We start from the raw sequence: 13,623 nt of genomic DNA on the forward strand, positions 1-13,623 counted from the left end.
AGTTTTACAACTGCTAGAAAGCCGACAAACAAACATTTTCTAGTTCTTCTGGAAGAAGCAGCTTCTGTATCGAAAGTGGGTCGAGAACGAGTTGTCTCCCCTCTGGCCCGGATAATTATTAGAATTGTTCATATTCGTAAAATTCAAGCATTGTATCCCTGCAAGGGTGCGAGCTCATATAGATGAGCGTGGGTTCCACACCTTGGCCACAGCTGAGCCTGCTGCTGATCATTTCTCTCTAATTAATATTGATAATTTTCACAGAGCACGGGTACAGATATTTCAGTCCTCTCAACCGAAGTATATCAATAACCCATTTAAGTTTACATAAGGAGCGGGCTACCATATATAGGTCTGCACTGCTGGATGCCTCGGGGATCTTTTCTCAACCTGTCTCGTCAGTTTCAGATGTGGACACTGTTCTGGAGAGTAGTAAAGCTGATGTTTCTGGTGAGAGGAATAGTGTATTTTGCCGTTATTGTAAACAAACTGGTAATGTCATAGCCAAATGTAGAAAATCGTCGTTAGATACAATTCCTCTGGCCAAAGCAGACGGCAGACCTGTCCTCCACATCAGTGTTGTCCCTAATACAATGGAATTATTTGACCCTCGTACCAGTGCTAACTTGATTCAGTGCGCACACATTCTGGAGTTGTCCCTGCTTGTGTATCACCTCCATTTAGACCATTTTACTCGCAATGTCTCCTATCCCATCAGGAATTAGTTTAGCCCTTTCTCCCTGTTATTGTTTTACAAACACCAGTTATACGAATGAGACTGATTTTATCAGGTTTACCTGGAAGTGTTAGATATCCCATGTGTAAAGTTTCCCTTAATTGTGCCTTTGTCTCTCAGTATGAGTCCATAGCAGTAGTCAAGAGTCTACCAGTCGCTGGTATCTCAGTCGTAAAAGGCAACGATCTTGCCGGAGACCAAGTGTCACCTTGCCTTGTAGTTTCCGCCAGACCCACTTGTGATAATATAACTCAGGAATTAGAAATTAAATTTCCTAAGCCTTTTCTTACTTGTGCGTAAAGTGCCGGAGACCCATATAACTAAGATTAATTCAATTAACCAGTCGATGAGTCTTGTGATAGTGAAATTCCTTTTCGAATGATTATTATCTAGTTAAATTCTTTAATAAGACCCCTTACGACTTAAATTCCACGCTACGAGTTCAAGACGATACTTCATGTCCTAATGTCATCAGTTTTAGGAATTCTCCCATCACTAGAGCTAAATTCATTTAAGAGCAGTCTCGTGATTACGGTTTAAAACAGCACTCCGATTGCATTATTGGTGAATCTGTTTTGGTTAATTTCCCTGATTGGTTTTACTTCACGTCTGGGCTGTTCATGCCTAAGCTTAGTCCGTTAACGGCCCAAGTAGATCACCTTTGGGAGACCGTCCAACAGATAGTCATTCCGAAGCCCTTGCGGGTGTGTACGAAAGACATACATTATGATTCTCTCTCATTTTTTCTGGCAAAAGCTTGAACATACTGTAGGACCTGCCACACTTGCCAGGTTAAAGGTAAATCTGGCATGATCACCAAACTCGCTCCTCTTCACTCTATCCCCGTTGTAGAAGAACCTTTCAGTAAAGTCATAGATTGTGTGGGACCGTTACCCAAGACTAGACGAGGTCATCAGTTCATGCTAACCATCATTGATGCTGCTATCCAGTATCTCGAGTCCATTCCCCTCTGGAATACTACCACGAAAACTATTGTTCGGGCCATGATCAAGTTTTTCACACAGGTTTGTCTGCCTGCCACTGTGCAGTCGGATCAAGGGTCAAATTCTACCTCTGGGTTGTTCGATCAGGTAAAGAAAATCTTGGGAGTCTGTCATTGTCGTACGACGGCTTTCCACTCTCAAAGCCAATGATTAATTGAGCGTTTTCACCACTCCGCAAAACTTGATTAAAGCATTTTACTTAGAGACAGGTCAGGACTGTGATGAAGGCATTGATCTTTTGTTGTTCTCTGTGAGTGAAAGTGTACAGGAAAGTTTAGGATTTACCACCTTTTCAATTGATTTATGGCTAAATGAAAAGGATGGCGTTCCAATAGCTGCATGTTCTTAAATTTAAGGAGTACCTAGAGATAGCTGTTAAAGATGCTCATGCTTACCTGGCTAAGGCTCAGGAGAGTATAAAAAATATGTTTGATAAATTTAATAAGGTGCCCTGTTACCCTTGCCAAAGCAACCTCTTCAGTCCCAGTACTCTGGTCCTTATCGAGTAGTTAATGTAGAATAACGAGTTGGGAATGTTAATTATGTCATTGAAATCCTAAAGAGGTGCAAAAAACCTCTTGAAGAAGTACCATTGTGGGATAGACATGAGTTGGATGTGATTAACAAAGATAATGTAGCACAGGTAACAAAGAAGGGAGTGATGATGGCCCTTCTCTTTTTGTCAGATCCAAATTATCTAATACTGAAGTCTTGATGGGTCGCAATGATAAACTTGTACACTTGCCTGTCGCCCAGGCGGCCGATATTACTTGTCCTCTACAGGAGCATCAGGACATATTTGGAGATACACATCGATTATGTCCCTTACTGCAACATGACGTGGACACCCAAGGAACCCATTCAATATGGTAAGCACCTTATCACCCCAATGCCGAGAAGAGGGAATTGATACAAGCGGAGGTAAAACGACTACAGGGGAAGGGCCTGATCCGTCCAAGTTTGATTCCTTAAGCATCGCCAGTGGTCCCGGTTCCTAAGTCCAGTGGGGCCTTCCGCCTTTGCGTCAACTACCGTAAGGTAAATAGTGTCACCATGCCAGATTCTTTTCCACTTCCCCGGATGGATGATATTATTGACGACCTGGGACCCGCGGGCTGTCTCCAAGCTGGATCTGCTGCAGGATTGCTATCAAGTCCCCCTTATGGAGCGAGCAAAGCTGGTCTCTGCCTTCGTCACTCCATCTGGACTCTTCGAGTTTATGGTTCTCCCGTTTGACGTGAGGAATGTCCCTGGGACCTTCCAGTGCCTGATGAATCTCCTGACGGCTAACTTGCCTGGTGTTCGGGTCTACCTGGACGACCTCGTCATCTGGAGTGATTCCTGGGAGGAGCATATACAACGACTTCGAGCGTTAATTACTACCCTGTCTGCATCCAACCTGGCGGTTAACCTCCTCATGAGTGAGTTTGGGCATGCATATGTTTATAGCAGTGGTCCTCAACTTGTATGACGCCTGGGGAACCAAAGTATGGAACCCACAAGGGTTTATTAGAAAATTGTGAATTATTTGGGATTCTTTGTATGAGTGAAATTAATGGAAATATGTAATAACTTGATACAACTGTCGTGTAAAGGTCGTGTGTATTACCCCCAGACAGGCACCAGAGAGCAAGCCTTCTCACTGGGGTAAATACACACGTCCTGTCCAAAGTAAATGTTAAAAGTATTTAGCTGGTAACAGTTAGATATGTAAATCTGCAAATAACTGTACAGTATATAAAAGATTTTTGTTCCTTGAATGTAGATCCAAAGTTTTAGTGCCCTCCACTATATTTACAATAATAAATGTAGCCTAGAGCCTGCAAAAGGAAGGGGTCCACTAGTCTATAGAATACAAGGTATACTCACTAATCAAAGAAAACGGAACCTTTCGTGATTCCTAGGAGGAGCATATACAACGACTTCGAGCGTTAATTACTACCCTGTCTGCATCCAACCTGGCGGTTAACCTCCTCATGAGTGAGTTTGGGCATGCATATGTAACCCAATGTTTTTAGCAGTGGTCCTCAACTTGTATGACGCCCGGGGAACCAAAATATGGAACCCACAAGGGTTTATTATGAAAATTGTGAATTATTTGGGATTCTTTGTATGAGTGAAATTAATGGAAATATGTAATAACTTGATACAACTGTCGTGTAAAGGTCGTGTGTATTACCCCCAGACAGGCACCAGAAAGCAAGCCTTCTCACTGGGGTAAATACACACGTCCTGTCCAAAGTAAATGTTTAAAGTATTTAGCTGGTAACAGTTAGATATGTAAATCTGCAAATAACTGTACAGTATATAAAAGATTTTTGTTCCTTGAATGTAGATCCAAAGTTTTAGTGCCCTCCACTATATTTACAATAATAAATGTAGCCTAGAGCCTGCAAAAGGAAGGGGTAACAGTTGATATGTAAATCACTACAGTCTATGTAGAATAGAAGTAGTATACTCACTAATCAAAGAAAACGGAACCTTTCGAAGCTCATGACGTCACTTGTTCCCAGAAATTCAACAACAACAAAAAGCATGCCGAGTACTTGCTCAGCTTTGGGATGTTTATCACAAATTAGAAACAGGGATGTTATAACTTCCCATTGCTTTCTGAAGGATAAAGAACTTAGAAAAAGATGGATTCACTTGTGCAAGAGGAAAGATTTTGTAAAGACTGAAAATGCTCAAATATGCAGTTTGAGGCAAGTGCATTTCAGGAGAACTTAAAATATAGGCTACACTGCTTGGACTACCAGTACCAAGAACTTATGTAAGGATTAAGAATGGAGAAATACAAAAAAATTACAGTTGCCATGTTCAAAAGGTAAGCCTATAATATTTCAGCAACAACATAAAAATAGGAGTGTTATAACACAATGTAGCCTAATGCGTGTCCGAAAATAAACGTATTCCAAAACAATTTAGAATAGCTTTTACATATATTTCAAAGGAGGAGTGTCAGTTTTACTTTTGCAAGTTTTTAAATGACTCTTATCATTACCTTAGATTGTGTTTGAATACATAATTTTCATGTGCGTATTTTCACATCAACTGGTTATCAATGGGCGTGGAGGTAGCAAAATTTTTCGTCATCTAATATACCCTGTAAACTCTCATATTGTATTGTGGTTGTTTGCGGTCATGACCCTTTTGCAGACTACAAACATTAAATTATATGATTAATTAGGCTATGCTAGTACCAAGGTCTAGAAAGTATATGGATTCTCTAGAGTCTAGACCTTGGCTAGTATTTTATAAGTTAGGGTATTAAGTATAGGATAGAATTCAGCATTTATTCGGTATTAATTTATTGATACATTAGTTAAGTGTTCCTGTAAGGCGAGTCTAAGCATATGTTCAGCTAAAATAGTTAGGATAGCTATGGATTTAGCACAAAGAGAGCCGAAATAATTGTGTAGGATATATGAGAAAAACTAATTGCTGATCTCACTGATTTTAATTAATTAGACTTTGTTTCCTGCAGTAATGGTATTGGTGGTGATTATTGTTATAATATAGAATATACTGTATATTGATACTGGTAATTGTACACATATAAAATAGCGACTATGAAAAATTTTTCCAGAAATTAAATAGAAATGACAATTACCGAATTTAGTCTCAGGATTATGTGATGTCAGCCAGAGAGAGAGAGGTAAGCACAGGTGACGTCACGAGCTCCGAAAGGTTCCGTTTTCTTTGATGCATGGGCAGATCTTATATTCTTGAAAAGTTTAAAGTGAATCTAGCCAATAGTGCTTACCCCAGAGCAGTTTTAATTTATCATAATCAACTCCCCTTTATTGAAAAGATTAAATTTAAAAATACACCAATGTTAAGGTGGGCTTCGGCTATATTGCCTTTTCACTTAAACTGAAGCATACTGTACGTATATAATAAGACGGTGAAAATCTGTTTTTTCGGATACTCCTGTGTGGGTGTGTGTGTGGGTGTGGGTGTATGTGAGAGTGTGTGTGTGTGTTTTACCATATTTATCCCTAACCTATTGGGGGACCCTACCTAACTTATTCCCTCGAAGCTTTAATATAAAAACACCATCACCACCTGCTTCACTACCTTGACCATGGTGGGTGCTACCTTCTCCCTGTTCATCACTATCTTGCAGCACTACTTGACTATGGTTATTGGCACCATCATCATCTTCATCACTATCGTGCAGCACTACTTGACTATGGTTATTGGCACCCTCATCATCTTCATCACTATCTTGCAGCACTACTTGACTATGGTTATTGGCACCATCATCATCTTCATCACTATCTTGCAGCACTACTTGACTATGGTTATTGGCACCCTCATCATCTTCATCACTATCTTGCAGCACTACTTGACTATGGTTATTGGCACCATCATCGTCTTCATCACTATCTTGCAGCACTACTTGACTATGGTTATTGGCACCATCATCATCATCATTATCTTGCAGCACTACTTGACTATGGTTATTGGCACCCTCATCATCTTCATCACTATCTTGCAGCACTACTTGATATGATAACTGGCACCATCATCGTCTTCATCACTATCTTGCAGCACTACTTGACTATGGTTATTGGCACCCTCATCATCTTCATCACTATGTTGCAGCACTACTTGTTATGATTATTGGCACCATCATCGTCTTCATCACTATCTTGCAGCACTACTTGACTATGGTTATTGGCACCCTCATCATCTTCATCACTATGTTGCAGCACTACTTGTTATGATTATTGGCACCATCATCGTCTTCATCACTATCTTGCAGCACTACTTGACTATGGTTATTGGCACCCTCATCATCTTCATCACTATGTTGCAGCACTACTTGTTATGATTATTGGCACCATCATCGTCTTCATCACTATCTTGCAGCACTACTTGACTATGGTTATTGGCACCCTCATCATCTTCATCACTATGTTGCAGCACTACTTGTTATGATTATTGGCACCATCATCGTCTTCATCACTATCTTGCAGCACTACTTGACTATGGTTATTGGCACCCTCATCATCTTCATCACTATGTTGCAGCACTACTTGTTATGATTATTGGCACCATCATCGTCTTCATCACTATCTTGCAGCACTACTTGACTATGGTTATTGGCACCCTCATCATCTTCATCACTATGTTGCAGCACTACTTGTATGATTATTGGCACCATCATCGTCTACTCATCACTCATCATCTGCAGCACTACTTGACTATGGTTATTGGCACCCTCATCATCTTCATCACTATCTTGCAGCACTACTTGACTATTCATCATTCATCACTATCTTGCAGCACTACTTGACTATGGTTATTGGCACCCTCATCATCTTCATCACTATCTTGCAGCACTACTTGACTATGGTTATTGGCACCATCATCATCTTCATCACTATCGTGCAGCACTACTTCACTATGGTTATTGGCACCCTCATCATCTTCATCACTATCTTGCAGCACTACTTGACTATGGTTATTGGCACCATCATCATCTTCATCACTATCTTGCAGCACTACTTGACTATGGTTATTGGCACCCTCATCATCTTCATCACTATCTTACAGCACTACTTGACTATGGTTATTGGCACCATCATCATTCTTCATCACTATCTTGCAGCACTACTTGACTATGGTTATTGGCACCATCATCATCATCATTATCTTGCAGCACTACTTGACTATGGTTATTGGCACCCTCATCATCTTCATCACTATCTTGCAGCACTACTTGATATGATAACTGGCACCATCATCGTCTTCATCACTATCTTGCAGCACTACTTGACTATGGATTGGCACCATCATCGTCTTCATCACTATATTGCAGCACTACTTGACTATGGTTATTGGCACCCTCATCATCTTCATCACTATCTTGCAGCACTACTTGATATGATTATTGGCACCATCATCGTCTTCATCATTATCATGCAGCACTACTTGACTATGGTTATTGGCACCATCATCATCTTCATCACTATCTTGCAGCACTACTTGACTATGGTTATTGGCACCCTCATCATCTTCATCACTATCTTGCAGCACTACTTGACTATGGTTATTGGCACCATCATCATCTTCATCACTATCTTGCAGCACTACTTGACTATGGTTATTGGCACCCTCATCATATTCATCACTATCTTGCATCACCATCATATCACTATCTTGCAGCACTACTTGACTATGGTTATTGGCACCCTCATCATCTTCATCACTATCTTGCAGCACTACTTGATATGATTATTGGCACCATCATCGTCTTCATCATTATCATGCAGCACTACTTGACTATGGTTATTGGCACCATCATCATCTTCATCACTATCTTGCAGCACTACTTGACTATGGTTATTGGCACCCTCATCATCTTCATCACTATCTTGCAGCACTACTTGACTATGGTTATTGGCACCATCATCATCTTCATCACTATCTTGCAGCACTACTTGACTATGGTTATTGGCACCCTCATCATCTTCATCACTATCTTGCAGCACTACTTGATATGATTATTGGCACCATCATCGTCTTCATCACTATCTTGCAGCACTACTTGACTATGGTTATTGGCACCATCATCATCTTCATCACTATCTTGCAGCACTACTTGACTATGGTTATTGGCACCCTCATCATCTTCATCACTATCTTGCAGCACTACTTGTTATGATTATTGGCACCATCATCGTCTTCATCACTATCTTGCAGCACTACTTGACTATGGATTGGCACCCTCATCATCTTCATCACTATCTTGCAGCACTACTTGATATGATTATTGGCACCATCATCGTCTTCATCACTATCTTGCAGCACTACTTGATTTTGGTTGTTGGCACCCTTATCATCTTCATCACTATCTTGCAGCACTACTTGTTATGATTATTGGCACCATCATCGTCTTCATCACTATCTTGCAGCACTACTTGACTATGGATTGGCACCATCATCGTCTTCATCACTATCTTGCAGCACTACTTGACTATGGTTATTGGCACCCTCATCATCTTCATCACTATCTTGCAGCACTACTTGATATGATTATTGGCACCATCATCGTCTTCATCACTATCTTGCAGCACTACTTGTTATGATTATTGGCACCATCTTCTTCTTCATCACTATCTTGCAGCACTACTTGACTATGGTTATTGGCACCATCAGCGTTCCCCTTATCCTGACGCCCCTCTTATGCATCGATGACAGTGACCCAGTCCGAGGCCAGATAGTATCTACCACCATCTTCGTCTCTGGCATCATCACTCTCTTACAAGCCTCCTTTGGTACCAGGTGAGACTACATTAGTCAACAGTACTTCACCAGTTATGTGAGACTGTTTTAGGCTAATTTATCAGTTAGGTGACACTAATTTAGTCTACCAATTGTTAGGTGAGGGTCTTTCAGTTTTACTTTATCAGTTGTTAGGTGAGGCTCATTTAGTCCACTTTCTCAGATGTTAGGTGGTGCTCTTTTTAGTCTAATTTACCGGTAATTAGGTGAGGCTCATATATTTCACTTTATCAGACGTTAGGTGGGGCTCTTTTAGTCTACTTTACCAGTTATTAAAAGAGGCTATTTTTGTGTACTTTACCAGTTGTTAGATTAGACCCTTTAAGTTTACTTTATCAGTTATTAGATGAGACCTCAGTTCTCCTCATCATCAGTGACCTGATAAGTTTCTAAGACACTTTGTTACATTTGTTTGTGATTCCATATTTTTCGTCATACCACTGTGTGTACACAGCAGAAAAATATCTTTACACCTACGATGATATACAATATGACACAACGGACGAAATATTGGTTAAAGTGGCGCGAAAGGAAAAGTAAATAACCGAAATGAATGAAATAATTTAAAGAGTAGACGAGAATATTGTGTATAAATCGTTGCCAGGGAGTTCATTAAAGACGTCTAGATAAATAGGTTTTTATTTCAAGGAAAGGAAGAGAATAATCGATGACGTTTTGTGTAGGAACTGCCTGCTTTGAATACACTATTGAGTCTCTGAGGCATGAAGGCCAGAAACTAATAATTATAATAATAATAAAATAATAATAATAACATAATAATAATAATAAAATAATAATAATAATAAAATAATAATAATAATAATAATAATAATAATAATAATAATAATAATAATAATAATAATAATAAAATAATAATAATAATAAAATAATAATAATAATAAAATAATAATAATAATAAAATAATAATAATAAAATAATAATAATAAAATAATAATAATAATAAAATAATAATAATAAAATAATAATTATAATAACATAATAATAATAATAAAAAAATAATAATAATAAAATAATAATAACAATAATAATAGTAACAGTAATAGTAACAGTAATAGTAACAGTAATAGTAACAGTAATAGTAATAGTAGTAATAATAAAAATGATAATAATAATAATAATAATAATAACAATAATACTACTTCTACTTCGTCAACTACTACTACTAACAATAATAATGATAATAGTAATAATAATAAAAATAATAATGATGATAATAATATTAATAATAATAATAATAATGACAAAGACAAAGAAAATGATAATAATAGTAATAGTAATAGTACTGTAATAACAATAACAATAATAATAACAATAACAATAATAATAATAATAATAATTGTCGTAGCTCTTTTGGTATTATATTAATTGTTTTAAATTAGTTCTGGAACTCTTAAGTAGATGGGCTGAAGTAAACACTTTGCTGTTTTTTTTCTTTATTGTAGAAAAATTTAGTTTCACAGGTACTTAGTTCGGTTGAGAGTATATTATGCCCTCTCTACCAGGGGAAGTGTCTTGGGTGCACTTATATATGAGTACAGTAAGTGAGGTGTTCACTGGGTAACTAGTGATAAGAGTCTGCTCTCTGCGACCGTGAGAAGAAAAGTCGGCCAGCAGGCTGCTGCGCTTAGTAGCTTGACCTCGCCTGACTCCTGATGAAGTGATGGACTCAGCATGTATAACATAAATAAGTACCGAATCATTGTTGAATATCTTTAGAGAATAATTTGAAATTATACATTTGGGTGAAAATTTATATAATGCAAATGGTGCTGTTCCACCGCTCTTCCACCTCCAACCGAGTCCTCACAGTTTAAATCCTAGGTGTACCTAACCTTGTTAAAATAAAATGTGCTTTAGCTAAACCTTTCTTTCTTGCACATGCTGCTGCAATTCCTTCCGAAAAGTCCTCTTAGAAATTATTGTGCACCTAGAAGAAATCTTTCCGTAACAAATTATCATAACAATCAAGGAACTGATAAATATGATAAGTATAAAGAAACCAGGTAGGATTATACCGGTAGATAAATATATTGGAAGAGAATCCTGTAAAGCAGGAAACTGTTTCATTAATATAAGATAGAAGTTTAAGCTTATCAGATACAATATGAATGCTGCTGAAAATCATATTCAAGAAAAATGGTATGCAAGGTAATGGCGAAAAAGCAAGGTTGTGATTGTATTACTGTTAATTTCACAATAGCCTGGTGCTATATGATAATAGGGTGTGTCATACGGAGGCGAATTTTTTTTTTTTGAGTTTGAAAAATCGGCCCATGGTATTAATGATGTAGTTCTATGTGCAGAATCATGTGATATCTTCAGATTAGAAAAGTTTTCATTTTTGCTAGGTAAATTTTAACTTGAAATCTTATGAAAATTCAGTATTCCCATCCTTTTACCAACACCACTAAATAGCTTATTTAAAGTAAAGTAAATGTATCAGGTTAATTTATTAGGATGAAAATGATCCAGAATAGTGAAACGAATGATCTTGACACATTTATTAAATTTAATATTCCTTTAGAAAACAAAATCATCAAATACAAAAACCGGTTTTACTACTACGACCCGGTGTTGCTGCACACCATAGAGAACATGTCTTTCTTGCTTCTGTTTCTACTCATCACCTCCCTGCTGACCACCTGAGCTCGGATGTAGCCTTCCCTCCTCTCCTGGCTGTACACGTGACTGCTGGCCTCGCTCACTTGCTGTACACAACGCTCTATACTCTGGGTGTGCGAGGGCCAGGCAGGGACATGCATGGGGTTGTCCAGGAAAGCTCTGACTTGAACATTGGTGAGGCTGCAGGTAGAGGGGCTCACTGCCAGCCTGGATGTTATCCAGATCTATGAGATCAGTGAGGGTCTTGGCACCTAGATTGACTTCAGGAGTCTTCCTGACCCTGAAGGAATCGTCACCAACTGATTCGTCATGCCCAGATCCTCTCATAAGTCTCATATCCAAGATCTTTTTGACTGCCACTCTTCTCTCCTCCTCATCCTTACTGCAGAGCATTGTCTGCAGAACTGCCTCGGGATGAGCATACCAGGAAGATCTCCTCACAGTCTGCTCCACAATCTGAACAACCTTCCTTGGCTGACTCCTCAGGAGCTCAAGCTGGAAGAGAACATGCCTCGGACCTTCGGAGAACGATGACTTGACCTTGGTGTTGAACCAATTTGGCAAGTAGACACTCACGATGAATTGGACAATAAGTCTCAGGTTGTGAAGCTGGTTCCCTTTCAGTTTATGATGAGCGACCCAAATTCTGCAGAACCTGAGAGCCGTTGTGAGCCACCTAGAATGTGAGACTGGACCTATCTGCAGGTAAGCAAGTCTATCAGGCATGACCCCAGTTTTGATGGCACTGCAAATCATGTAACCATAGTACTGGTCAGTACTCAGGTCGTCAATGACAGTATGTGCAAGCTCAACGAGTGGAGGGCCAACTTTTTTTTCAAAGCTCGGATTTATTTCTAACTCAGTGGCAGAGTCCAGCATCTTGCCAAGAGGACCAGACCATCTGTTGTTTGAAAGAGTCTTGCCATCCAGCTCCTGGATCAGATGTCTGAGTGGCAACTCGTTGGTGTGGAGGTCACAAACAATCCAGACCAGCTTCCTCCCAATCTTCCGCTCTATCCACTGTATGACCCCCCTTGCCACCCTGTGTTCGTGTTGGTGCTGTCCCCTCCAATGGCCTGCAGGGTCTGGTCTACGTTCCTCTCTCTGAGCCAGTTCACAATGTTATCTGCCACTATCTCAGCTGGTTTCCTGATGTCATCTTTCTCTGGAGTGAAATGCCACAAATACTTCCCTCCTGGTTCACTGCAGCAGGAGTAGTGTTCCTCCTTCACCATGGCAGGGAACAACTTGTCAGAATCTCCAACTTTCATGAACACTTTAGTGTCATCCCTTATCCCATCAAAGAACAAACAATTGATTCCATTTTCTCTTATCCCCTTATCAAACTCCTCTTCTAGGTTACTGACAAGTTTCTCCTGAGCACTCCTTACTTTGTTATGATCTATCACCAGGTGAACATTGTTCAATGTTCTGGGTAATAAGTTCAATATACAGTAGCGAACACAAACACCTGTATAGATTTTGTAGGTTCGATTTACTGGATAAGAGATATGTACACAAGGGGAGTAGTGCTCTTCAACCTGTCTGCTTGTCAACTGCTCTATAGACGACGTATGGCAAGTGATACATTAGCAGCTTCCATACATCGCCAGGCACATTAATTAAGCATGTGGGACATTGATAAATACATTGCCACACGCTACTAGCTAGGCTAAATAAATAATACATAAATGGAGCACATACATAATATACATAGCATTATATAAATACAGCATACAGAATATACATACAAACATCATCAGGTGTTATCAAACCACTGTCAATCCAGGCAGCTGTTGCTATCTCTGCAGTTTCTCTGAGACCAGTGTGGTGTCGCATGCTGGCCAGAGCTATGCTCGGGATATCTTTCCTATTTCGAATCTTATGCCTGGAAGGTTTGGGATCATTATTTTCTGGGTTAGGGACAAAGTCACCATTCTCCTGGTC

General features: G+C 39.3%; 1 protein-coding gene across 1 annotated transcript in view; it reads left to right on the forward strand.

Moving 5' to 3' along the window:
* The first annotated feature begins 8,818 nt into the window (after window positions 1–8,818).
* Window positions 8,819–13,623, forward strand: part of LOC121853624 (solute carrier family 23 member 2-like) — a 161,476-nt gene continuing 156,671 nt past the window's right edge. The window contains exon 1 of the mRNA XM_042347882.1: window positions 8,819–9,033. Within this exon, the coding sequence (XP_042203816.1) occupies window positions 8,834–9,033 (200 nt within the window). The 5' untranslated portion in view covers window positions 8,819–8,833. The remainder of the gene's footprint in view (window positions 9,034–13,623) is intronic.

The sequence above is a fragment of the Homarus americanus genome, unplaced genomic scaffold (assembly GCF_018991925.1).
Source record: "Homarus americanus isolate GMGI-L3 unplaced genomic scaffold, GMGI_Hamer_2.0 scaffold4896, whole genome shotgun sequence".
In the NCBI taxonomy this organism is placed as follows: Eukaryota; Metazoa; Arthropoda; class Malacostraca; order Decapoda; family Nephropidae; genus Homarus; species Homarus americanus.